At 47.3% G+C, this 27,959-nt stretch overlaps 1 protein-coding gene across 1 annotated transcript; it reads left to right on the forward strand.

Moving 5' to 3' along the window:
- The first annotated feature begins 1,974 nt into the window (after positions 1–1,974).
- smarca4 (SWI/SNF related, matrix associated, actin dependent regulator of chromatin, subfamily a, member 4) lies at positions 1,975–21,892 on the forward strand. Its single transcript, NM_001375265.1, has 34 exons — positions 1,975–2,087; positions 6,071–6,309; positions 6,395–6,527; positions 6,662–7,036; positions 7,120–7,218; positions 7,302–7,560; positions 7,760–7,886; positions 8,787–8,960; positions 9,161–9,334; positions 9,469–9,636; positions 9,766–9,816; positions 9,946–10,076; positions 10,178–10,235; positions 10,373–10,491; positions 10,638–10,788; positions 11,998–12,161; positions 12,412–12,478; positions 13,271–13,381; positions 13,471–13,713; positions 15,673–15,786; positions 15,926–16,033; positions 16,192–16,278; positions 16,364–16,410; positions 17,448–17,614; positions 17,736–17,899; positions 18,120–18,347; positions 18,871–18,948; positions 19,317–19,535; positions 19,621–19,874; positions 19,962–20,070; positions 20,160–20,261; positions 20,489–20,621; positions 20,718–20,863; positions 21,261–21,892. The coding sequence occupies exons 2-34, from the start codon at positions 6,103–6,105 to the stop codon at positions 21,291–21,293; spliced, it is 4,800 nt and encodes a 1,599-aa protein (NP_001362194.1). The 5' UTR covers positions 1,975–2,087; positions 6,071–6,102; the 3' UTR covers positions 21,294–21,892.
- Positions 21,893–27,959: the final 6,067 nt, after the last annotated feature.

Consider the following 27,959-nt stretch of genomic DNA (forward strand, 5'->3'; position numbering starts at 1 on the left):
AGTCTGCCCATATGCTTTTGAGAGAAACCCGCAAGGCATTTGTTTGGTACTCAGTCTGCCCATAGGCTCCTGAGAAAACCCTCAATGTATTTGTATGGCACTCAGTCTGCCCATAGGCTCCTGAGAGAAACCCTCAAGGCATTCGTATGGCACTCAGTCTGCCCATAGGCTCCTGAGAGAAACCCTCAAGGCATTCGTAGGGCACTCAGTCTGCCCATAGGCTCCTGAGAGAAACCCTCAAGGCATTCGTATGGCACTCAGTCTGCCCATAGGCTCCTGAAAGAAACCCTCAGGGCATTTGTATGGCACTCAGTCTGCCCATAGGCTCCTGAGAGAAACCCTCAAGGCATTCATATGGCCATCTGTGTGCCCATGGGCTCCACCATTTCCTGCACCATGGAGGAAGCTGGACAGTGCAGATATAATCAGTTGATGACTGGCAGATGTTAAGAGTTAAAATGTTCCAGATCCAGGGAGCAAGAAAACAAAGAGATCTACATAACTTTGATTCCAGGCATTTTGGTTTTCCCACAAGCAACAAAAGCCATCATCCTTCTTGGTAACAGTGTTGTCACTTAAGCTTTCAGGCAACACCATCATTGGCAGTTGTTTTCCTCAGCTGCTTTCCTATTACACTCTATAGACTATATCTAGCTTCCTTTTGGATTTAGTCACCCATATAGTTCTGAGTCTACTTTCCTTAGTTTATTATATCTATAAACAGGGTGTCCAGTCCCTTCTCTACAGGTGAGTAAATCATACAAAAGAACTTTAAACCAATGAAACATAAAGCAACACATGATTACTTTTTATTGAACCACATAGTCCCACAAAAGATAAACTGAAGCCAGTCAAATTGCATCTTAGGTACTGAAATGATAGTTTACAACAGTGCACCAGAAAGGAACTCTAACGCTCTGTTTTCACTCTTAAATATGGACCTTTCTGGCGATGTACTGAGTTATATTCCTTTTTTTTGTAAAGATCTGTAACGACTAGACACTGTTGATGGGATGGAGCAAATTCATCATCTCACACTCAATTTCCTTTGATGTCAGGTACATGGTTGCTGTGATCATGTGACCTATTCTGAAATGACACAATGACCTCCGTTAGCCAAATCCTTATAAAAAATGGCTAATCGCTTGCTTTGTATATCTCAGACAAAAGCGTGCCATTATTCTAATTGCTAGTAAAAGTCATATAAGACATAATTTGTATATCTTAATCCACTAATTGGTCAATATAACATCCCTTGAGTATTTTTGGTTTGTCAATCTGAATAAGGGTAATTTACACAAATTATGGCCATCCAATCTGCAGGCCCAGCCATGAGGTATATGATTTCTATATTATAGAAGACTCGTGAAAATCCTGCAAATTATACCTTTATAAGGTGTGCTTACTGATGTCATCAATTTGAATTGGTTCTTAGTGATGTAATTTGTGTCACATGATTAGGGTGGCCACCTTTCCCTTGTGCTTTCTATATATTTATCTTACTTTGCTGTCAATAACATTGGCATCATTTTTACTGGCCAGAATATTATAATATCATTGAATTGCTTGGTGACAAGTCCTTATATTTTACAATATAGGGTGCATGATTGACTATATTTCTAACAAGCCTTACACAGTGTTATTCATCATTTTCTCGTTTATCTTTATTGCACCCCACGCAAAAACTCATGTTCCTAAATAATAAGGGCCTTTTTGGAGCCCACTACAAGCAACAGCAAATATAAAGACAACATGATAGCCTAAGTACAGCATATTCTTGTGGGAAAAGCCGCGGAATATTACTGGAAGAAGAAGGCATAGGAGAGCGTGTGTGGGGAGGGTGGGGGTGTTCCCTTATCAAACATGTCTGTCCTTCCCCTGATGTCTCCATGGCAACGCTCCCGGCTCAGAGCCCCACTCCAGTCTATCAGGCGACGCAATGACGTAACGCGCACGCTGCGTGCTAGGCAGCTAAAAGAAAGGGGGAGGGGTGAGCAGAGAAATTGAGCCGAGGTAGCGGCGGGAACGACCCGGTGTTCCCGGTGATAGTTGGAGAGAGACGGCTGAAGGATTTGGGGGCAAGTTAGGTAAGGAAAGGGGCGGGTAAGGCGTTTGTCCGGCTGCCTCTCATGCTGCTGGTGTCCGGCGGGGGGAGCCTGGGCATCTATTGAATGAAGTGGGCGGGGAATGGGAGGTACAGAAGGGACAAAGGGGCCTGATAGCAGCGAGGAGCAGAAGGTATTGGGGTGCCTGGGGAGAGTGGGCAATAAGAGAGGTGGGTTGTGGGCAAGGGTGGGAGAGGGGCATGATGGGATGTGGCGGAGAGGTACCGTGTGGGAGGGGAGGGCGCCGGGAGAAGGATACAGGGCGAGTGAGTGGGAGGAGGGGATAGAGGGAAAGTTTCATGGGCTACAAGTGACTGGGACTGGGAAAGTGATGGGAGAGGGTGGGTGCCACTGGGGTTGGGCGGTGGGGCACTAATGTGTGAGTGGGGGGGCCGGGGTGCGAGAGTGGGGGGCACACAGGGGTGCCAGTGTTAATTCGGGTAATGGGGTCACTAAGGGGTGGGTTCTGCAGAGCAGGGAGACCTGGGGGGCTGTGTTTAGGGCAGCTGGGAGTGTGGGGTAGGAGAGGGGCACAGGGCAGCTGGGGAGTGTGTGGGGTAGGAGAGGGGCACAGGGCAGCTGGGGAGTGTGTGGGGTAGGAGAGGGGCACAGGGCAGCTGGGGGAACGTGGGGCACAGGGCCGCTGGGGGAGCGTGGGACTGATGGGGGGCACAGTGGCGCTGGGGAGCGTGTGAGTGATGGGGGCACAGTGGCGCTGGGGAGCGTGGGAAGTGATGGGGGGGGGCACAGTGGCGCTGGGGAGTGATGGGGGCACAGTGGCGCTGGGGAGCGTGGGAGTGATGGGGGGGGCACAGTGGCGCTGGGAGCGTGGAGTGATGGGGGGCACCAGTGGCGCTGGGGAGCGTGGGAGTGATGGGGGCACAGTGGCGCTGGGGGAGCGTGGGAGTGATGGGGGGGCACAGTGGCGCTGGGAGCGTGGGAGTGATGGGGGGGCACAGTGGCGCTGGGGAGCGTGGGAGTGATGGGGGGGGCACAGTGGCGCTGGGGAGCGTGGGAGTGATGGGGGGGCACAGTGGCGCTGGGGAGCGTGGGAGTGATGGGGGGGCACAGTGGCGCTGGGGAGCGTGGGAGTGATGGGGGCACAGTGGCGCTGGGAGCGTGGAGTGATGGGGCACAGTGGCGCTGGGGAGCGTGGGAGTGATGGGGGGCACAGTGGCGCTGGGGAGCGTGGGAGTGATGGGGGGGCACAGTGGCGCTGGGGAGCGTGGGAGTGATGGGGGGGGCACAGTGGCGCTGGGGAGCGTGGGAGTGATGGGGGGCACAGTGGCGCTGGGGAGCGTGGGAGTGATGGGGGGGCACAGTGGCGCTGGGGAGCGTGGGAGTGATGGGGGGCACAGTGGCGCTGGGGAGCGTGGGAGTGATGGGGGGGCACAGTGGCGCTGGGGAGCGTGGGAGTGATGGGGGGCACAGTGGCGCTGGGAGCGTGGGAGTGGATGGGGGGGCACAGTGGCGCTGGGGAGCGTGGGAGTGATGAGGGGCACAGTGGCGCTGGGGAGCGTGGGAGTGATGGGGGGGCACAGTGGCGCTGGGGAGCGTGGGAGTGATGAGGGGGCACAGTGGCGCTGGGGAGCGTGGGAAGTGATGGGGGGCACAGTGCCGCTGGGGAGCGTGGGAGTGATGGGGGGCACAGGGCTGTTGGTGAGAATTTGAATGGGCTGGTCCCACTGGTGACTGGAGAGCACACAAGTGGGTGTGAGGAAAAGGAGGCAGACAGTACATAAAGATGTTGGTGTATTTTGGGGAGAATGATACTGGTAATTGTTGGGATGTACCACATCCGAGACGTTCTGAAGTTGCCTTGCATGGAAACTTTGGGCGACTTTGGAAAACTGAAGAGGCGCGTATGGCATCCCCTCGGCCATTTACATTCTTTAGAGTGGGATGGCATGTCGGGGAGACTAGTCGCCCGCAATAACGAAGATTTATCACAGGCGACTAATCTCCCCTTGTGCCACTGCCCTTAGGGAGTTACTAGTAGCAGCTACTTGTCATGGCTACAGAAACTACTAATGCTGATCGTTTACTGATAATTGTCACTACGTGTGTCTTACCAGAGGCGAATCTCAGTATTGTCTATGGCAGAGGATATTCTGAATTTTAGTAGCAGCGGCAAATAGTTGCTACTAAGTAGCTCCCTGTGTCTTCACCCTCATATCATACAGAATAAAAATGCCTAAAGGTGGCCATATGCGGGCGATTCTAGCTGCCGATATCTGTCCCTTAGACCGATACGGCAGCTTACCAACCTGTGTATGGGCACTAACAACGGGCCTGCCCGACCCACATCTGGCCTGAAATCTAAAAAACAGATCTTGATCGGTTTGATTTTGTCGGATTGGGGGCTGCATAGTTGATTAGTTCCCCAAACCGATGGATGCCTATACCAGTTGTTCTAATTCAATCGGTTTGCCCTGGGGCCAAACGACTGAATTAGGCCGATATCGCCAAGGTAGGTGGGGATATCGGGAGAAGATCTGCTCGCTTGGCGAGGTCACCAAACAAGCGGATCTTAGTGTCTATGGCCGCCTTAAGGATGAAGACACACGGAGCTACTTAGTAGCAGCTACTTGTCACAGCTACTAAACGCCAGATAATACCCTGCCATAGACAATACTGAGAACTGCCTCTGCTAAAACACACGTAGAGACAATTATCAGTAAATGATCAGCATTGTCTATTTTTGTAGCCACGACAAGTAGCTGCTACTGGTAGCTCTGTGTGTCTTTACCCTAAGGGACACATGGAGCTACTTGGTAGCAGCTACTTTTTCACGTCTACTAAACGCCAGAAAATCCCCTGCCATAGACAATACTGAGAATTGCCTCTGCTAAAACACATGTAGAGACAATTATCAGTACCTGATCAGCATTGTCTATTTTAGTAGCTGCTACTAGTAGCTCTGTGTGTCTTCACCCTAAAGTAAGCAGTATGGCAGTTCCTGCATATAAAGCTTAGTACATACTTAGCACAGACTAGAGTTAGTATGCCTCAGGGTCACAGTGTGAGCAGTGGTGGGACCCCCCTAGACTAGGGGCTAGGCCCTTTAATGCTCAGTGTTACTCTGTATAGAGCCGAAGGCTGACAGTCCTATCTTGCTAGAGCAGGGGCGTATTAATAGGAAGGGCTGAATGCTTTTATTTTCCTGGCTTGGAAGCCCAACGCACGTTGCTCTTTGTCTGCCGCGGCGTCGATAAAATAACATCAATAATTAATGCGCTCTGCCTTTGAAGCCGCGCTTGTTATTTCCCCCCATGTGCTTTTTCATCTGCCGTCGGAGAAAAGGAGCAGCTTGTTCCAGATACGCCCGGATCTCTCCATAAGGAAACAGGCTGTTCCATCTCTTCTCCTGCCCTAATTTAGTACATTTAGTGTGCCGTAACTGGGCTGAGCAGCAGGACCGGCCGTGTAATTAACAGTCATTTCACTCTGTCTGTGAGCAGCTAATTTTATTAAAGGGGAACTGTTGCCAGAATAAAAACATACGCCCTACTGTGGGGTTAAATCCTTAAAATACATACATGACTTAAACTATTTATAGGAGAAGGAAAGGCTAGTAAAGAGTTAATCCCAAGCTGCAGGCATACCTTCACTTCTCTCAATAGTGCCCTTAAGTCTCCCCGTATTTCTCCCGACCAGATGATCAGAAGCCAAACAGGAAGAAAAAACGCTGAGCTCTGTAAAGAAATTCCCATAATACCTCACTCCTGTACCAAGACCGGTGTACATGCTCAGTTAGTAAGACTATGAGGAAGCTTCTGATTGGCTCAGATCCACCTTTCTAAGGGGGGGGGGAGGGAGCAGGAGAGGGGAGAGCTGTGTGTCTCTGGCAGAGGAAAACAGACACAACAAATCTTTTGACAGATTTTATCTGCCTTTTATCCATTGCCTATTGTATGTATAGTAACCTTCCTGCATTAAACATAAAATATGTACTTCCCTTACAGGTTTGCAGTGATTGGATCTTCTCCCTGCAGTGATGTCCACCCCAGACCCTCCAATGGGGGGCACTCCCCGGCCTGTACCTTCCCCCGGGCCAGGGCCTTCTCCTGGAGCTATGCTAGGCCCCAGCCCAGGCCCCTCCCCTGGCTCTGCACACAGCATGATGGGACCAAGCCCCGGGCCACCTATTCCTCCACAGGGACCTGCTGGGTACCCACCTGAAAATATGCACCAGATGCACAAGGTGACTAATGCCACAACGCCTTCCTTTCCTATACAATGTTACCATTTTTGAACTTCTGTAACTGTTCTGTAACCTTTTCTGACAGCCAATGGATTCCATTCATGACAAAGCAATCCCTGAAGACCCCCGATACAATCAGATGAAGGGTATGAGCATGAGACCTGCTGCTCACTCTGGGATGGGGCCTCCACCCAGTCCTATGGACCAGCACTCTCAAGGTATGTGCAGCCGGGTACCACAAAGACCCAAACACAAAGATTTGGATCTAGCACTGGAACCCATCACCAAGTAATCAGATCCATCTCCCCATTCCTGAATAGCCTGTAATCGCAATGTCTTTCCTCTCCTGCAGGATACCCATCACCTCTGGGCAACTCTGAGCACGTGCCCAGCCCTGTACCATCTAATGGTCCTCCCTCTGGCCCTCCGATGCCTTCTGGGCCATCAGCGGTGAATATGGAGAACTCGGACCCACAACAGCAGACAAGCCGAAGTCCTACTCCCTTCAACCAGAACCAGCTGCACCAGTTGCGGGCTCAGATAATGGCTTACAAAATGTTAGCCAGGGGGCAAGCTTTACCCGACCACCTTCAGATGGCAGTGCAGGGAAAGAGACCCATGCCTGGGATGCAACAACAGATGCCAACACTACCTCCACCTGCTGCTTCGGGGACTGGCGCTGGTCCTGCCCCAGGCCCAGTGCCCCCTAACTACAACAGACCTCATGGTAAGGCCCTGGAGGGATGAAGGTAAGCTGCTTAATGTATATTAATGCTTTTATTACAAGTTTTAACATTTTTGTTTTACTAGGAATGGCTGGTCCTACTATGCCACCTCCCGGCCCTTCAGGAGCTCCACCTGGAATGCCTGGCCACCCTGCTGGTGCTCCACCTAAGCCTTGGCCTGAAGGTACATCTTGTAATTGGCTGAATCAGTTGGGGAATGTTTGCGCTAGGCCGTACAGATGTCTTAACCTTGTATCCCACTCACAGGTCCCATGGCTAATGCAGCTGCCCCTGCCACTGCCCCCCAGAAGCTGATTCCTCCACAGCCTACTGGCCGCCCTTCCCCTGCCCCTCCGGCTGTCCCACCGGCTGCTTCCCCCGTGATGCCTCCGCAGACACAGTCTCCAGGCCAGCCGGCTCAGCCTCCTCCCATAGTACAGTTTCACCCTAAGCCCAACCGCATCACTCCCATACAGAAACCGCGAGGCCTGGATCCTGTGGAGGTGCTACAGGAACGGGAGTACAGGTGAGATCTCTGATGTGACCATGTAGTGCATTTGGGTTTGCTTAACTCTCTTAATATCCATCGTAATAATATATTGGCAAAAGTAAAAACTGTAAGATATTACTCTAGATACACAGAAGGGGGTTGTGTAAGATATTACTCTAGCTTATATGGCGTATGGGATCCTAATATAACTGCGTGACATGGTTTGCCTTTGCAGGCTGCAGGCGAGAATTGCACACAGGATCCAGGAACTGGAAAATCTTCCTGGTTCTTTGCCTGGAGATCTAAGGACCAAAGCCACCATAGAGCTGAAAGCTTTAAGGCTTCTCAATTTTCAGAGACAAGTAAGTTCTTCCCTTCTGTTGTAGCAGGACGGGCGGAGCATATTCCCCTTTCATCTAGTGTTTTTAGCCATTATTAACATTTATTTATAAAGCGCCAACATATTCTGCAGCGCTGTACAATAAGTGGGTTAGCTATAGCGTTAAACATGATATTAAAGGGGTAGTTTATCCTTTAGGTTAACTTTTAGTATGTAATGGAATGGCTTATTCCTAGCAAGTTTTCAATTGGTCTTTTTAATTATTTGCCTTTATCTTTTCCTACTCTTTCCAGCTTTCAAACAGGGGTCACTGACCCCAGCAGCCGAAAAACTATATTGCTGTGTGAGGCTACAGTTTTATCATTATTACTTATACTCTATTCATATTTCTGTCTCTTTCAAACCACTACCTGGTTGCTAAATTAAATTGGAACCTAGCAATCAGTTAGCTACTGAACTTCCACATTGAAGAGCTGCTGAACAAAGCAGCTAAATAAAACAAAAACCACAAATATAAAGACCAACTGCAAATTGTCTCCGAATAGCATTCTCAACATCATACTAAGTTTATTTTAAGGTGACCAACCCCTTTAAGTGGTAGTTTAACTATAACATTGTGCAGATACATGCTGAGACAACTGCTCTTCACAGTTTCAGCAGTTCCATTCTTTTCCTAGGGTCCAGTTTACCCTAGAGAGAGAAGAGTAATAAAAACTAGCAAAAAAATTGTAGCCCTACTAACTGCCAAGGATAGTAACCACCACTCCCTCCCCCTTTTGGAAGCTGGAAAGGGCAGAAATTATAAAAAGTGACGAATAGGATAATCCATAACATACTGAAAGTTAAAGTTGAACTACCTCTTTAATGTAAGTCTTCTTTATAAGTAAGAGCTGACTTTGTAAATTGGTTTCCTATTGTGCAGCTGCGGCAAGAAGTTGTGGTCTGCATGCGGAGGGACACGGCCCTTGAGACCGCCCTAAACGCAAAGGCCTACAAACGCAGCAAGCGGCAGTCCCTGCGCGAGGCGCGTATCACGGAAAAACTGGAAAAGCAGCAGAAGATTGAGCAGGAGCGCAAGAGGAGACAAAAGCACCAGGTATGGGCAAGAATAATGGCGGTTTTGGCATCAAGCTCAGATAATTCTGAGACTTGGACTTTTATTGCGGGGCTACAACTGTGATTGTAGATGGACCTGACTTGTTGGTGCATCTGGCTCATACAATATGCAGAGTTCCTGTGTGTGCCAGATGCTTCTGTATCTTATGCCAACCCTCTGCCGCTGTTCTCATGTTTTAGGAGTATCTAAACAGCATCCTCCAACATGCCAAGGACTTCAAGGAATTCCATCGCTCAGTCACAGGGAAGATCCAAAAACTGACAAAGGCTGTGGCCACGTACCATGCCAACACCGAGCGAGAGCAGAAGAAGGAGAATGAAAGGATTGAGAAGGAGAGAATGCGCAGGCTCATGGTTAGTACTTGCCCTTTACCCTGGCACAAGAGCTTCATTTAATGGGATATACTGTTGGGGCAACACTGAGTGTATATCTGACTGTGTTTTCCTGTGCATTTATTTTCTTGCTGCAATGTATTTTGTTCTTTTAGGCTGAGGATGAGGAGGGCTACAGAAAGCTGATCGATCAGAAGAAAGACAAGCGTCTGGCCTACCTCCTGCAGCAGACGGACGAGTATGTAGCAAATCTGACGGAACTGGTGCGGCAGCACAAGGCAGTGCAAGCCCTCAAAGAAAAGAAGAGAAGGAAAAAGAAAAAGGTGGGATAATTGCCAGAGATTCCACTTAGCTGTGAAACTTGTTACTGCCCCTATTGGAATGGTGTAGGGGGTCTCCGAGGGAGCAAAGTGAAATCTAGATTGGTGAACAAGTTGTTCGTTTTCTTCCAGGTGCAAGAGATCACAGAAGGCCAGCAATCGGCACTTGGACCTGATGGAGAGGTGGGCAGGGAATATGGAATATAGGCTGGTTTGGAGAGACGTTCCCTTTGCTGTGAGGGTGTAGTGGTGGTAATCCTGTTCCAGGGAAGATTTGACTTTACGTAACTTGTGTACCTGTTTGTATCCTAGCCACTGGATGAGACCAGCCAGATGAGCGACCTCCCAATCAAAGTGATCCATGTGGAAAGCGGAAAGATCTTGACGGGTGCTGATGCGCCAAAGGCTGGGCAGCTGGAGGCATGGCTTGAAATGAACCCTGGGTATGTTTGGGGCTAGGCAAAGGTAACGGTGCTTGAGCTGTGGCAGTTTATTGGGCAGAAAAAACTTCTACCTAAAACCTACTTTACTTTCTCTTGGATAGGTATGAAGTTGCACCACGGTCCGATACCGAGGAGAGTGAATCAGAGGATGAGGAAGAGGTAAGTTGAATTGGAGGACAGGCGGACGGTCAACCTTTTTTTCCTTCCTATTGCCTCCTATGTCCGTCTATGTGGGGCTTTTATGCTTGGCTCTTGAAAACAGTGTTTATTATACCTCTGATACTTTTATGGCTCAGGAAGAAGATGAACAACAGCAGCCTTCAGTCACTTCCCTGCTGGCTGTGGACGAGACTAAAAAAATTGCTGATCCAGACAGCGACGATGTGTCTGAGGTGCATGCACGGGAAATAATAGAGTAAGTATGGGGGGGGCGTCAGGAATTGCATTATATTTATTAAAGCCGCACATACTTGGGCCGAAAGGCTGCCGGTTCTCTTCCAATAACCAAATTGCCAATATGTAACTCAGTAAGTGACAGTGTGCCTGTATGTTTCCTCCCAGTAATGCCCGACAGGATGTGGATGACGAGTACGGTATATCACATGCTGAGACCAGTGGCCTCCAGTCTTACTATGCAGTGGCGCACGCAGTAAGTGAGAAGGTGGACAAGCAGTCAACCCTGTTGGTTAACGGCATCCTGAAACAGTATCAGGTGAGTGGCGCATACGTTGCATCTGGGTTTTCTAGTCTTGGGCATTATAATGCATTGCTGCACTGGAGAAAAATACACCTGTTTAGCCTTGAAAATAGGCATAACTGCTTTCTTGAACCCACCCCCTTGCAGTGATCCCCTGGCTTACCTTGTATTGTCACACGCTTTCTCAAATAACTTCTAGCTAATACTGTGAAACATGTGGGATAAACACCTTCTTCATTTGGTCTTATTAAATCCTGTTATTTGTATAAAATGGGAAGGTTTTTTTGTTTTTTACTTTATTTTGCCTTATTTCTGCAAACATGTGACTGCCTGAAAGCCTAGAGGTATTGTAACTTGTGAGATCAGGGGACACATTGCCGTTCACAGAACATCTGTCCACCATAATACTTCCAATACTAATATCAGTCCAAACTCTTGATTTTTATGTGTCCAACGATCTCTGTTTGACATCATTTTATTATGATCTGGCTTCTAGCAATGTAGTATAGTGCATAACAGTCGCAAAACATGTGAGATGTGTAGGTTGGACCAGCCTGGACTGGCAATCTGTGGGTTCTGGCCAATGCCAGAGGGGCTGCTGTAAGGTGCCATAGACACTCACTATTTATTGGGCTGCTGGGGGGCTGTTTGGGCCTCTGTGTACTGAAAATCAGGCCCGGACTGGCAATCTGTGGGTTCAGGCAAATGCCAGAGGGGCTGCTGTAAGGTGCCATAGACACTCACTATTTATTGGGCTGCTGGGGGGCTGTTTGGGCCTCTGTGTACTGAAAATCAGGCCCGGACTGGCAATCTGTGGGTTCAGGCAAATGCCAGAGGGGCTGCTGTAAGGTGCCATAGACACTCACTATTTATTGGGCTGCTGGGGGGCTGTTTGGGCCTCTGTGTACTGAAAATCAGGCCCGGACTGGCAATCTGTGGGTTCAGGCAAATGCCAGAGGGGCTGCTGTAAGGTGCCATAGACACTCACTATTTATTGGGCTGCTGGGGGGCTGTTTGGATCTCTGTACTTAAAGTACTATGACTAATTTTGAATCCCAGCCCAGACCTGGGTTGGAGGGTAGTACAGTGTGTCTGTATGAGATACAGATTCAGTTAGGAGGAGGGTTCCTTCTGCTTGTTTGATGTACAGACTTGGATAGTGGTTTCAGTCACTTTTATTATATTGGGTCTGTGTTGTTTCATTCACACTCTTTTCCCTCTCAGATTAAGGGCCTGGAGTGGCTGGTCTCCCTGTACAACAATAACTTGAATGGGATCCTTGCCGATGAGATGGGTCTGGGAAAGACTATTCAGACCATTGCTCTGATTACATACCTCATGGAACACAAGCGCATCAACGGGCCTTTCCTCATCATTGTGCCACTGTCGTAAGTAAACTGGCACCACTCGATAAGTGCTACACACACACATATTCACCTGGCACCCCCTGTTGGTCCTTATATATCTTTGAAATACTGGGGTTTTACTCCTCCAGCGCTGCAGAGAGGAAATTGAATATACATACAGACCACATACATATATAGCTGCTATATCTTTACATCACAAAGGAAACAGAGCAGCTTTCATAGACATATTACAATTTATAGCACATTCTTATCTTTTTTTTTTTTTTTTCAGGACTTTATCCAACTGGGTTTATGAGTTTGACAAGTGGGGTCCGTCGGTGGTGAAAGTCTCCTACAAGGTAATTGCATGTTTACTGTTGGTTTGCATTGGCTGTGAGTGGGCACATTATGCCTGAAAACCTGTTGATTCCCTTTCTGATTGGCTCCTTGGCTAAAGGCTGGTAACAAACATGACCAGGTGGTCATATATCCATATATTTTAGACACAATGGTAGCCAGTTTAGGCTTCACCAATGTTCCTGCTTTTGTGTGGTGCTGATTTAGTGCCACCTAGTGATTTTTTTTAGGAATAAAATTTAAAAGCTTAATGTGGTTTATTAAAGGGGTTGTTCTTTACTTTTTAGTATGATGTAGAGAGGTGTATTCTGAGATGATTTGCAACTTGTCTTCATTGTTTGTGGTTTTGGAATTATTTAACTTTTTGTTAGCTTCCCGGTTTGGAATTTTACCAGCTGTTTGGTTGCTAGGGTCCCAATTATCCTAGCAACCAGGCAGTGGTTCAAATGGGAAACTGTTTATATATTTTATTATAAAATTGTAGCCTCAAAGTGCACTTATTTTTGTGTGTTTGGGTCAGTGACCCCTGTTTGAAACTGGAAAATCAGAAGAGAAAAGCAAATTTAAAAACTAAAAAAGAAATTAAAAATGAAACCCAGTGGAAAAGTTGCTAAGAATTGACCATTTTAAATATGGGCAATAATAAATAAATATGGAGGCCCTGAGATACCTCTGTTGATGGGGCACTGGGATTAATTATAATGCACAAAGCGTATCCGTGGGTTCCCTTAGTCGGGGCCATGTTTTTATTGTTCTGTGTTCATTCAGTGTATTAATGTGTTTCCCTTTTATAGGGCTCTCCTGCTGCTCGCCGCGCTTTTGTTCCAATGCTCCGCAGCGGGAAATTCAACGTCCTCCTCACTACATACGAATACATCATTAAGGATAAGCACATACTAGCCAAGGTAGTTTGCCAGTTCACTGTGCAGAAGGCACAAAACCAACCTCTGCCATGGCTTCCGCCCTGATTTGCTCTTTCTCTCCTTGCCCGCAGATCCGTTGGAAGTATATGATTGTGGATGAAGGTCATCGAATGAAGAACCATCACTGCAAGCTGACGCAAGTCCTGAACACACACTACGTAGCCCCCCGGCGCGTGCTTCTCACCGGTACCCCGCTGCAGAACAAGCTTCCTGAGCTGTGGGCTCTTCTCAACTTCCTGCTCCCCACTATATTCAAGAGCTGCAGCACTTTTGAGCAGTGGTTTAATGCCCCCTTTGCCATGACTGGAGAGAAGGTATATGGCTTGATGTACTCGTGTTTGTCTGCTTACTTACAGGACTATCACTTCCTGTCTAGCATTCCAGTTAGGCAATAGTGGCTTCCTCCTGGTGTGGTTTTAGGAAATAAAGGATGCTGGGTTAGCAATTTAATAATACCTTTCAGTCTGTCATGTCTGCTGACCCAGCCACACTTTAAATTGACATCTTATTGTAGAGCTGGGCGGTATGACCAAAAATTTATATCACGGTATTTTTTAAAATTATATCGGTATCACGGTATTTGACGGTATATAAATAAATAATAAATATTGGTGGCCAGGGCCCCTAAATAGTTTGCAGGCCACCCCTCCTCCCAAAGACAGTGCCAATACATTGCCCCCCATACAGCAAGCTGGCCAGGACTAAAGCAGAAAGAAAAAAACAATGGTCAAAACTCCCCAACATGCCTGTCACCACTCAGACTAGCAACCTGTGAATTCTGGGCTAATGCCAGAGGGGCTGCTTTAAGATGCCATAAATAGTCACTATTAATGAGCTGGTGGGGATATTTGGGCTTATGTGTACTTTAAATGCCAGGGCATAGTTTAAATCCCAGTCCAGGCCTGCTTATTTGGTGACAGAGACAGGATTATTTTGACATTTTTTATCTGATGACTGTGGCGATCCAAGCACCATAGTCATAGCCCCCAAACATTAAAGTGGGTGACAGGCTCACCCTGCATTAAGTAAACAGAAACCTTTGGAACAGACCAACGTGGCCTGTCTTCTTTGGTGTGTTTGTATCAGAACAATCACTGTAAACCTGGCAATAACCGCTTTCCGCTGAAGTACTCGGTCACCACGGTCCGACTCTGAGTGATGCCTCCTAGCGATGGCGCTTTTGTAGAGTGTGCGCGCTGACGTCGCGTGCGCGCTGACGTCGCGTGCGCGCTGACGTCACGCGCGCACCCGGAAGTAGTACCAGGAAGCGCGCACACCGGTATGGGGGTATGTAAAAAATTCATATCGGTTTCAAAAAAAAAACCGGTGATCAGTTTTTACCGGTATACCGCCCAGCACTATCTTATTGGCAGTTGTAAGAGGTCAACATGGCCTCCTCTGACCCATATATGGCCAGTGCTGGCTGGGAAATCTCATTGGATGAGGACTGCAAACCTACAATCAGCCACTTTTAACCAATCACCTTGGTGGCCCAACCAGATTAAGATCTGCTTTTTGTTCAGTAGCTCTACAGTTTAGGGATGTGTTTACCTTAGCAGCCAGGCAATGGTGTGAATGAGAGATAGGAATATGAAGGAAAGGGCCTGAATAGAATAACAAAATTGTAAGTTTACAGAGCAAAAGGTTTTTCGCTGCAGGGGTCGGTGACATTCATTTGAAAGCTTAAATAATGTAGAAGAAGGTAGCAAATAATTATTAAAAAAAAAAAAAAATTGCAACCAATTGCAAAGTTGCTAGGCACAGGACATAACAAGGAACTTTACAGAGGCCCTTGTTAAGGTGGCCATACACGGGCCGACTATAGCTGCCGATATCGGTCCCTTGGACCGATTCGGCAGCTAATCGGCCCGTGTATGGGCAGGGCAGAGCGGCCTGGCCAACCGATATCTGGCCTGAAATTGGCCAGATCTCGATCGGCCAGGTTAGAAAATCCGGTTGGATCGGGGACCGCAATGGCTCGTTGATACGGTCCAACTGCCCCATTGCCGCCCACATAATCCAAACGATCGGATTATTTTTTTTTTTACCTAAATGCTCCCTGATATCGCCCACCCGTAGGTGGGGATATCGGGGGAAGATCCGCTCGATTGGCGACATCGCCAAGCGAGCGGATCTGCTCGTGTATGGCCACCTTTAGTCTGAGGGTTCGTTTTGATTTACAATGGCTGAAGAGCCATACTTTGTTATCCCTGGTGTACAAAAAGAAGACACCTGCAGTCAGATACATAATTGATATATTTTCTTTTCCCTAGGTGGATCTAAACGAGGAAGAAACAATCCTAATTATCCGCCGTCTCCATAAAGTCCTTCGTCCCTTCTTGCTCCGGCGACTTAAAAAAGAAGTGGAAGCTCAACTGCCCGAAAAGGTAATACGTTCTGTATATGCTTTATTTCTTTCTCTCATCACTTCCCTAGCTGCAGCTCGGCAGATTTCAGAGTATCTCTTTAATGCTTTTGCCCCTGGTAAGCCTGTAACGTAGTTATTTTCTTTTGCCTCCTCCCTAGGTGGAATATGTTATCAAGTGCGACATGTCGTCATTACAGCGCGTTCTGTACAGGCACATGCAGGCCAAAGGGGTGCTGCTCACAGACGGCTCTGAGAAGGATAAAAAGGTACTGTCCATGCTCTAGAACAGGAATATATATACTAAATAATAATACTAAGCTTCTGCCTATGCTCCATCCCTGTGCTGCATATATTGGAGCAAAATATAGTTTATAAATTAGAGATGTCTCTCTCAATGAGTTTATTATGTGTAACACCCATACAGGGCAAGGGAGGCACCAAGACCCTCATGAACACTATTATGCAGCTAAGGAAGATCTGTAACCATCCGTACATGTTCCAGCACATAGAGGTAAGCGCTGATAATACCAGGAAGTCGGAGAGAGCAGAGTTGTGTGTTTTATATATTTAATATGGTGTCGATTTCTTGTTTTTAGGAGTCATTTTCTGAACACTTGGGATTCTCGGGAGGAATTGTACAGGGGTGAGTTTCTGCAGCTTTTCTTTCTCTTCCCTTTCTTTTTCTTTCTTTTCTTTCTTTTCTTTTCTTTTCTTTCTTTCCTTATTATAATAGGGTACATAGCCAATTAGGTAGGGGGGTTTCCTCATATCAGCCATACCCCTACTCAGTGCTACCCTGTTTTGTTAATTCTAATTACTTTCTATGTCCTGGATTAAACTCCGTTTTATTTTGAATACTTTTTGTTCAGCATCGGAAATTTCAGAAGCTCTCTGGTTGCTAGGGTTCAAATCACCTTAGCAATCAGACAGGCCTGGACTGGGATTCAAAATAAGTACACAGAAGCCCAAACAGCACCCCCAGCAGCCCAATAAATAGTGAGTGTCTATGGCATCTTACAGCAGCCCCTCTGGCATTTGCCTGAACCTACAGATTGCCAGTCTGGGCCTGATTTTCACTACACAGAGGCCCAAACAGCCCCCCATAGGCCCAATAAATAGTGAGTGTCTATGGCACCTTACAGCAGCCCCTCTGGCATTTGCCTGAACCCACAGATTGCCAGTCTGGGCCTGATTTTCAGTACACAGAGGCCCAAACAGCCCCCCATAGGCCCAATAAATAGTGAGTGACTATGGCACCTTACAGCAGCCCCTCTGGCATTTGCCTGAACCCACAGATTGCCAGTCCGGACCTGCAACCAGGGAGTGGTTTGAATGTGAGACTGGTAAATTTATAGGAGAGGACCTAAATAGAAAAGTAATAGTGACAATAACAATAAAATTGTAGCCTCACAGAGCAATAGTTTTTGGCTGCCGGGGTCGGTGAACCCCATTTAAAAGTTTGAAAGAGACGGAAGAAGGCACATCATTCACAAACTTATAAAAAGTAAATAATGTAATGTATTGGCTATTCTATAACATACTAAAATGTAGCTCCTCACAAAATGTTGGAACTCAGTGGGCTTGAGAACTATTGATTGTTTGCAGCTAATGACATTTGTACGTTTACTGGACAGTAAACGTGTTGCCATTTTCTGACTGAACGCATGGGTTAATTTATAGGGCAGACCTCTACCGGGCATCTGGGAAGTTTGAGCTCTTAGATCGGATACTGCCCAAGTTGAGAGCCACCCAGCACAAGGTCCTGCTCTTTTGCCAGATGACCACCCTCATGACGATCATGGAAGATTATTTTGCTTATCGTGGCTTTAAATACCTCCGATTGGACGGTAGGTGGTTACAAGCTTCTTTTTCCATGATTTGCCCTGTTTTCTGTCAGAGCAGAATGCTTTACATAATATTAAATGCAGTTTTTTTGTGTCTAATGTGTATTTGCAATATGTTCTGTAGGCACCACCAAGGCAGAAGATCGTGGCATGTTACTAAAAACATTTAACGAGTCCAGTTCTGAATACTTTATCTTCCTGCTCAGCACACGTGCTGGGGGTCTGGGCTTGAACCTTCAGTCGGCAGACACTGTTATCATATTCGATAGTGACTGGAACCCACATCAGGTACAAAGTTCTTTCTAATCAACCATGTTTTTTTTTTGTTTAATGCTAAAAATGTCCATTTATTACTTGTGTGTTGTTCTGCTTGTTAAAGAGATACTGACACCAGAAAGTAAATGGTTTTTTTTACATCTATCATAACATTGTCTTTGCAAGAACTTTATAATTTTGCCATAAAAATAGTGTTGTGTAAAGGGCAAATTCTCTTGTCTGTCCCGGGCAGGATTTGCAGGCTCAGGACCGAGCTCACCGAATCGGGCAGCAGAACGAGGTGCGAGTGCTGCGCTTGTGCACTGTGAACAGCGTGGAGGAAAAGATCCTGGCCGCCGCCAAGTATAAGCTAAACGTGGATCAGAAAGTTATCCAGGCCGGGATGTTCGACCAAAAATCCTCCAGCCATGAGCGCAAGGTCTTCCTGCAGGCCATTCTAGAGCATGAAGAACAAGATGAGGTGCGACTCGGTAGTCTTGTCTCCCTATGCTTCACTGTTTGTATGTACTCGCACTTGCTAATAAGGTCAAATCCCTAGATATGTGAGGGAGACAGTTGTGTATTTATTAACACTGGAGACAAACATCACCGGTGATGTTGCCCATAGCAACCAGTCTGATTTTTTCAAATGTTATTGCTGATTGGTTGGTACGGGCAACATCACCGGTCTCCAGTGTTAATAAATACACCCCCTTATGTGCTTGTCACTTTACCCCTCTCACTTATCATTGTCTGAATGTGTCACATGGTTCATCTCTTGCAAGCAAGACGCACCTTATTATACAAAATACCTGATAACAGGCTCACCCACTTGTATTATGTCAGTGACTTGCATAATATACCTGAATTGGTGAAGGCAAAACACCACCCCCAGTCGGGGTAAGGTAAGGGCAGGCCATTCCCTGCACTGAGATTAATCATTAACTGTCACCATGTACATCTTATAAGACCCTTTGCTCACTAATCACCCCTCTCACTGTTAGGAGGAAGATGAGGTGCCAGACGATGAGACTGTGAATCAGATGATCGCTCGACACGAGGAAGAGTTCGACCTTTTCATGGTTTGTTCCTTTGAATAAAAACACCTTTTGGGGTTATGTAATGAAAGGCATTATGTTGGTAAGCCATAGCAACCAATCGGCAGGTTGAATTTACTGGTCACCTGTTTAAAAGCATTTTATTGGTTACTGCTCCTGGGCAAACTTAGTGCCTTATATTACACATGGGGGCTTATGCTGATTTTCTTTAGGGCAATTGGAAGAATCTGTATTTGTTTCAAATATTATTCTGTGGGATTCCCAAGCAGCAGAGGGACATAAGTTTGCATATGGAACTTCAGACTATTATCTAAGTAATGGAAATAGTTCTATATGTTGCTTTTGGCATGTTTCCTTTAATACAAACTGCTGGTGGTTTTTCCCCCTCCCAGCGTATGGATCTGGACAGGCGAAGAGAGGAAGCCCGTAATCCCAAACGCAAACCTCGCCTCATGGAGGAAGATGAGCTGCCGTCCTGGATCATTAAGGACGACGCCGAGGTTGAGCGCCTTACTTGCGAAGAAGAAGAAGAAAAGATGTTTGGCCGCGGCTCCCGTAACCGCAAGGAGGTGGATTATAGTGACTCGCTCACGGAAAAGCAGTGGCTGAAGGTACTAGATAAGATGCACTCTATGGAAAGAGAAGCATGTGTGACCCTGTGTATTGGTTCTCACGTGCCTTTTTGACTCCCCGCAGGCCATAGAAGAGGGCACTCTAGAAGAGATTGAGGAAGAAGTGCGCCAGAAGAAAACCACTCGCAAGAGGAAGAGAGATATAGACCCTTGCATAGTCATGCCCACCACAAGCACACGGGGCAGGGAGAGGGATGACGAGGGTAAGAAACAGAAGAAGAGGGGGCGGCCCCCTGCCGAGAAACTTTCCCCAAACCCCCCAAAACTCACAAAGAAAATGAAGAAGATTGTGGATGCCGTCATTAAGTACAAAGACAGGTGAGGAGACCCCTGACTGCTGCATAAACTGCTGCATAGTCCGTTGCCCATAGTTCCCTAGCTCATATGTGTATTTCTGTCTTTCAGTGGAAACGGGCGCCAGCTAAGTGAAGTTTTTATCCAACTGCCATCCCGTAAGGAACTCCCTGAGTACTACGAGCTGATCCGTAAGCCAGTGGACTTCAGGAAGATCAAGGTGAGTGCCGGTGCTTTCTGATGTCATGTTCACCTTCCCAGTACCATGTGATCAGCAATCTGACCCAAAGCTCCCTTGTGTTTCTGCAGGAGAGGATCCGAAACCATAAGTACCGCAGCCTAAATGATCTGGAGAAAGACGTCATGCTGCTGTGTCAGAATGCTCAGACCTTCAACCTGGAGGGCTCCTTGGTAAGCAGTACTGACCTTTTTACATCCTTTCATTGGTCGCTGAAGGGTGTGTAAATGTAGAACCTACGCTGCCGCCACTCTGGAACCTTTTTTTTTTTGCAGCAGCAGCAGCAGCATAAATTCTGTATTGCTTGGCAGTTATGGGGTTAAACAGAAGTAATGTTTGTCCCAGCAAGTGGTTGATGGCAATGCTAGATAAATGATGGGTGTCCATTTTCTTTTTACAGATCTATGAAGACTCGATTGTGCTCCAGTCCGTGTTCACCAGTGTGAGACAGAAGATCGAGAAGGAAGAGGAGAGCGAGGGAGAGGAGAGTGAGGAAGAGGAGGACGTGGAAGAAGAAGGCTCAGAGTCTGAGTGTGAGTACGCCGACACCGCCATGTTGTCCGCGTTGTCATTTTGACTTTATAGGGGAAGTAATTCTATAACTCCTGTTCCAATGTTCTCTCCAACAGCTCGCTCCGTGAAGGTGAAGATTAAACTGGGTCGCAAGGAGAAGGGGCAGGAGAGGATGAAGGGACGCAGGCGGACCGGCCGAGGGTGCAGAGCCAAGCCGGTGATCAGCGATGATGATAGCGAGGAAGAACAAGAAGAGGCCAATGTAAGTTCCAGTCTCCCTGCTTCTCTTTCCTTAGTCAGCAGATCTGCTGGTTACATCTGTCTAGTGGTAGTCTCATAAGGCAGAAGGGGTTTTTAGGGAGGAGAGAGCTGGTGTCCCTATTTATTTTTTTATATTCAGTAGTTTCTGAGATACTAGCATTTTTAGGCTGCAATACTGGGCTTTCTGCTTATCTTTCTTTTAAATCTGATATTGGCAGCCTAAAACTGCTAATCCCTCAAACCACTAAAACTGAATGTAAATTACAGAAGAGGACCAATTGAAATAAGTTTACATATTTTATATATGGGCTTAGTTCCCCTTTAATGGGCAAAGCGCAGGAAACCTATAGCCTGTATGACACTGGGTTTTAAATATTCAACATGCTTTTGTCTTGTAGGAGCGCTCAGGGAGCGGAAGCGAAGACGACTGAAGTAGAATCTCGTAACATTCCTTCAAGCCCCCTCACGTCTCATTCCACAGCGTGCCACTGGAACGCCGACTCCAACCCCTGAAGTACCACGCACCCCCCCCTAAACCCCACCCCTCCCTCCTCGGAACCCCTTCCTTTCGGTAGGTCGCTAACGGGTAGCCAGAAATGTAGTGAGCTGTACAAAGTAAATTCTTCCATATTTATATAAACGATGAGATGTAGGGACGCGCCCGTCTGTAGCAAGGCAAACGCATTAAGTATCGGGCCCGACTGCTCGGCCTCTCAGGATAGGTTAAAAGGATCGACTTCTGATTCTATATGAATATATATTATTTTTTTTTTTACGGCAGTACTGTTTGCGTTACAGTATGGAATCACTGTAGTGTCGGCCCCGTGGATGCATGCTGTTAGCAATCCACCCTTTTAGTACTGTATTTTACAAAAAACAGGTCAAAATCAAGCCCAGCGTCCCGTCCCCCTCCCCCTCCCTCATGTTGCTGCACAGGGAGGGGCGGGGCTGGCGGCGGTAGCTGTATGTATGTGTGTCAGTGTCACTGGATTTCAAACCGTTATAAATTAAACCCAAGATGGAATACCTCGCTCTGTTTCTTATTTTTTTTTTTTTTTTTTGTATGGATTTTTTTTTACTGTTTTTTTGGGGGAGATGAACCCGAATAAAAATGCTGAGTCTTCATAAATAGACAAGAAAAAAAAACGCGGGTCTGTCATGATTGTGGCCGGTTTTGTTTCCTCTTCCTTTAATGCATGCTGATCCCCAGAGTTATGCTATTGGCATTATTTGGGCATAGTCCTAGTATGTAGGGCAGACTCCCTCAGGGTTTGGGGTGAGTAATGGGAAGCGGGTAAGGTTCCCCCTGTTCGTCTGCTAGACCTTCTTGCTTTTTGCCTTTCTTTTGCATCTGGGGATGGGTGTGAGTTGCTATGGAACAACTATGCCAAACAGTTACTGAGTGAGTGTCCCATGTAAAGGGGCCGGAATAAATATATACAGACGGCTAATTGCACATACTAAAAGAAAGCAAGAAATAAAACCACTTCCCAAATGTCCCTTAGGCTCACGGTGTACTGCAACCCCTCCCTCACCTTGTTCCATTGTGAACTGATGGATTCTGGGACTTTCCAGAAAATCTGTGCGACACACTATGGGGTAGATTTATCAAAAAGTGAGTTCAGAGCTGAATACATAAAAACTCCCCCTCGTTCTATTCATTCCTAGGGGGTTTTAAGAAGTGTATTTATCAATGGGTGAAAGTTAGAACTTTTTGTCAAATACACTTCTAAAAAAAAACCCATAGGAATGAATAGAATGTGGGGGAGTTTGTATTCAGCTCTGAACTCACATTTTGATAAATCTGCCCCTATGGAAATCTTAAAATCCATCACAATAGACAATAAAACAAGGCGAGGGAGGAGGGGTGAATGCCACTGTGAGCCTAAGGGGTGGAGAAATGGTTCATTTTTTTCATCTTTTTAACATGATCCTAACTGAATGAGCTTGTATCACAAACTGGGATATGTTCCCTTTAAAGGGCTGTGCATACTAGCTAACTATGCATTATTTGCAGTGGTGTAATGATAGAGGAAGCAGACCTTCCCCCTGGGGGTGTGGGCCCAAGGGTTGTAGGGTTTGGTGCTCTGGGCGCCTCCAAAGACTTTTGTTGTAACACCTCTGAATATTTGTATGGGTTATGTTTATAAACATTAGACTTTAGAGGATATAACTTGGTAACCGCTAAACCAGTGTTCTACTGCCTTCCCCACTGTGGGGATTTTTTGGTGGCCATGGATGTTGGTTTTGTTGTTCTGTGCAGGCCTTTGTTCTTTCTGGCTTACCCTTTATTTTTCTATGCAGGTTTGTAAGTCTTTAAAAATAAAGGCCTCTTGGCTAATCAGTAAATGTGCCTGAAGGCGCAGTATCCAGCGTGTAATCTGAGCTGTGGCATCCGTCTATCTTACAATCTGCCTGATTTGGTGTATCCCTACTAAATATACCTGTCTCTCATTTGAGCCCCTCCCTGGTCGCTAAGGTAATTTTAACCCTAGCAGCCAGATAACTCTCCAAAATGGAAGTGCTGCTGAACAAAAAGCTAAATAACTGACAACCCACTAAATATATAAAATGAAAACCAGTTGTAAATGGTCTAAGAATAACAATGTTTGTCAAGTGCTAAAAATTGATTGTAAAGGGGAACAACCTATATATAATGTAAATGCGCTGAATCCATCACTTTTGGTTTTGGCCGAATACTGAACTTATACTGACAAACCATGAGAGCTTTAGGCCAGCAGGGGGAGCCATTGCCTCTAGAACCCCATGCAGCTGCCTTCCGCTTGTGCTGTTGGTATCACCAGTGGGATAGAGAGATCAGCTTAGCACAGTGACCAGATGCCCTTCTTCCTATGGTTAAGATATTTATCAATTAAATGGAGGGGGGGGGTATTAAAGGCAATCTGGGCATTCAGTGCAAGCGCTGGGGATAAAGCACAAATAGGGTTATGTAATAAAAGGCACTAAGTTGGCCCAGGAGCGGCAACTCATAGCTACCAATCAGCAAGTAGAATTTACTGGTCACCTGTTTAAAAGCAAATATCTTATTGGTTGCCATGTGGTACTGCTACTGGGCAAACTTAGAGCCTTTTATTGCATTTGGGGGTATGACTGGGACTGGATAGGGTGTTGTTTTATTATCTCTATTACTCTTATTGGGCAGCGATTGGTGGGAAGAGGGAGGGAAGATACTGATAAGGATATCCCCTGAAGCTGCCAGATAAGATGACTCCTCCACCACCATATCATTGCTGATTTATGGAGAGGCTCACAGTGATTGGCTGGCAGAGTGGCCCATACTCGGTGTTTGCCATAGACCAGCACTAAGTAGTCATCTGCAAGGTTCTGCAGTCAGTGTCTAGGTGACCCTGGGCTCTGCTGTGTGCCACCTCCTCTCCACTGCCCTGGGAACAATGGCTCCTCGTTATCTCCCACACAGATAGAGGACTACCCCTTTAAGCACAGCTTGACTAATGAGCAGCCTTCTCTATTGACATCACATCTACCCAACTGGATGACATCATTTCTCTGATATGTGACCCGGCCCCCATAGGGAGAGACAGCTGAGTTTGTGTATCCCAGAGACCGAGCCATTGTGCACCTCTATGGCAACACTGGCCCTACGCTAAAATCTAGCTTGGCGGGCGAGCCAGGCACCAATGTGTGTGTTTGTTATTCATGTAATCTACCCCCCCCACCCTGGTCCAGGGATCGAATATCTCAGTGTGATTTAGCAGTCTGGATTGATTTCATTTACTATTGGTACTAAGAAATGCCCCAGAAAGAAATAACTGCAGAAGTCGCATACCTACGGCCGCACTGAGCTCAGGAATGTTCCCAGTCCACAATAACCTCATTTTCTTCTTTTCTTATTTTCTTATACAGGAATGTAAATGTCGGCCCACTTCCTGGTGGCTCATATTTTGCTATCTATATGGAACATTTGTCTAGAACACTAATCTCAAGGAGACCCACCCACAATGCACTGGCACCTCTCAGCTCAGCCCGTGACTGCACATGTCCTACGATTAGATTAGAATTCATAGTGCCAGTTGGTATAGAGTTTATAAAAGTTGGTAAAAAACACAAAGGGCTGATGGGAATTTTTGGAGGTTCTATTAGTAAAATAGGAGTGAGAGGCCTGGTAGGTACATAATATGTGCTATTTATACGGACACCTACACAACTGCAGGTAGGGCCGGAAGGTATAGAAGGTCGAGAGGTACAAAGCCTCTCATACCATGAAGCCAAAGGTTTTTGTTCAGGATTCAAGAACCATGAATTACCTGTACTGACTAATAACATTCCTGGCTGGTTGGTCATCCCCAAAGATAAGGGGGTTTAATGGGGGCCTCCAGTATGAGCCCTACCCAAGGGATAGAGATCTGAGAACTAGGGTGCACCTTGGGTAGTCCAAAGCCCCTTGGCTTGGCTGAGACTCCCAATGAGAACCCAAAGCAGTGTGAGATGGCAATGCCCAGTGCCCACCCTGTGGCACATGTACTGGGACTTACCAGAGAGAAAATGGGGGGCTACTGGGGGCATCTTCAGCTGCACAGATCTTCCCTGCTAAGGAGCTGTGGTGCCCTTGGGCTGGTACAGAACCCCTTACAAGCATTTCTACCCTAAGGGTTGTTTTTGTGGAAACATTCTGTACTAAAATTATTGGCAACGATTTAATAGTGTGTAAAGCCAATAACAGCCATGCCAGGTCCTTACTTCTTTGTGTTACCCGGTGGCAAATACACCAATGTGTTGTTCTGCTACAAGAGTTATTATGGGGGCAATCAGTGCTTGGATGGAGGGGCAGCAATGCCAAGGTTATGGGCAAGCGAATAACCAAGGGTACACCATAATCCCTGTTCTATACCAGAGATCCCCTACTTTCTCCCTGGCCTCATACCTGTCAATGTTTAACCTCCCTCCTTGCAACACGAGCTGCGCCTTGGCTAAGGTCAGGTGGGTGGAGGACTGGTACAAGGTGAGGGTTGCCCATGGCAGCCACTAGGCAAGAAGTCCCGCCTGAGAGACTTTGGCTGAGCGCCAGCACTCGGTCCCTTCGGCAGGAAGTAGTTTGGGTCACACGTATCTGGCAGGAGGCAGATTGTAACTGAAACAAAAAGGACAAGGACGTGAGGCAATTGCTCAAGGATGTCAGTAAATGCTGAGAAACTGTGTGGTAATAATGTGTCTCTGAGGTAAAACTCCCGGCACCCAGGAAATAATCTAACTTGCTAAACTGTAACAGGTCAGGGCTTGGTTACTATGGTACCCCTGCTACTAAGCCGCTGCCTTAGGCCCTAGGTACAGGCCTTGACTGGGGTTTAAAATAGGCCCTGGCATTTCAAGTACACAGGGGCCCAAACAGCCCCTCCATAGGCCCAATAAATAGTGAGTGACTATGGCACCTTACAGCAGCCCCTCTGGCATTTGTCTGAACCCACAGATTGCCAGTCCGGGCCTGATTTTCAGTACACAGGGGCCCAAACAGCCCCCCATAGGCCCAATAAATAGTGAGTGTCTATGGCACCTTACAGCAGCCCCTCTGGCATTTGCCTGAACCCACAGATTGCCAGTCCGGGCCTGATTTTCAGTACACAGAGGCCCAAACAGCCCCCCATAGGCCCAATAAATAGTGACTGTCTATGGCACCTTACAGTCACTATTTATTGGGCCTATGGGGGGCTGTTTGGGCCTCTGTGTACTGAAAATCAGGCCCGGACTGGCAATCTGTGGATTCAGGCAAATGCCAGAGGCAGGGCCAGAACTAGGGGTAGGCAGAAGAGGCAGCGAAACGAGCCTCTCCTGCCTACCCCTAGTGCTACTTTGTCATTGCCTCCGCCGCTTGTCATTAGCGGCAGAGGCAATGACCGATCTAATCACACCGCCTCTTGTGCTTTGGCGCGCATGCGCCGTTCGGGGGGGCGGGGAGTTGGGCGGAGTTGGCGGACCGGGTTGCCTAGGGCGCCCGGTCGGCTTGGCCCACCCCTGGCCAGAGGGGCTGCTGTAAGATGCCATAGACACTCACTATTTATTGGGCCTATGGGGGGGCTGTTTGGGCCTCTGTGTACTGAAAATCAGGCCCAGACTGGCAATCTGTGGGTTCAGGCAAATGCCAGAGGGGCTGCTGTAAGGTGCCATAGACACTCACTATTTATTGGGCCTATGGGGGGCTGTTTGGGCCTCTGTGTACTGAAAATCAGGCCCGGACTGGCAATCTGTGGGTTCAGGCAAATGCCAGAGGGGCTGCTGTAAGGTGCCATAGACACTCACTATTTATTGGGCCTATGGGGGGGCTGTTTGGGCCTCTGTGTACTGAAAATCAGGCCCGGACTGGCAATCTGTGGGTTCTGGCAAATGCCAGAGGGGCTGCTGTAAGGTGCCATAGACACTCACTATTTATTGGGCTGCTGGGGGGGCTGTTTGGGCCTCTGTGTACTGAAAATCAGGCCCGGACTGGCAATCTGTGGGTTCAGGCAAATGCCAGAGGGGCTGCTGTAAGGTGCCATAGACACTCACTATTTATTGGGCTGCTGGGGGGCTGTTTGGGCCTCTGTGTACTGAAAATCAGGCCCAGACTGGCAATCTGTGGGTTCAGGCAAATGCCAGAGGGGCTGCTGTAAGGTGCCATAGACACTCACTATTTATTGGGCCTATGGGGGGGCTGTTTGGGCCTCTGTGTACTGAAAATCAGGCCCGGACTGGCAATCTGTGGGTTCAGGCAAATGCCAGAGGGGCTGCTGTAAGGTGCCATAGACAGTCACTATTTATTGGGCTGCTGGGGGCTGTTTGGGCTTTTGTCTCCTTGAAATGCCAGGGCTATTTTGAATCCCAGTCTGCCAGTTAGAGAAGTGGACTGCCAGGAGCACATTTGAACCCTTGGGCTTCCCAGACGTAGAACATGGCTTATCACCGTGACATAAGTCACACGGATCCTCAAGCCCCATTATTACTTACAGGGGCAGCCATGTTCCCACCAAGCTGTGCCACTGCATCGCCCAAGCTACTTTGCATGTTTCTAACAAATCAGTTACGAAATAAAAATGGGATCAGAGGGCCCTGCTCACTAGGGAAGTGCACACACAAGCGTGCCCAAT

This window comes from Xenopus tropicalis, chromosome 3 (genome assembly GCF_000004195.4).
Source record: "Xenopus tropicalis strain Nigerian chromosome 3, UCB_Xtro_10.0, whole genome shotgun sequence".
Lineage (NCBI taxonomy): Eukaryota > Metazoa > Chordata > Amphibia > Anura > Pipidae > Xenopus > Xenopus tropicalis.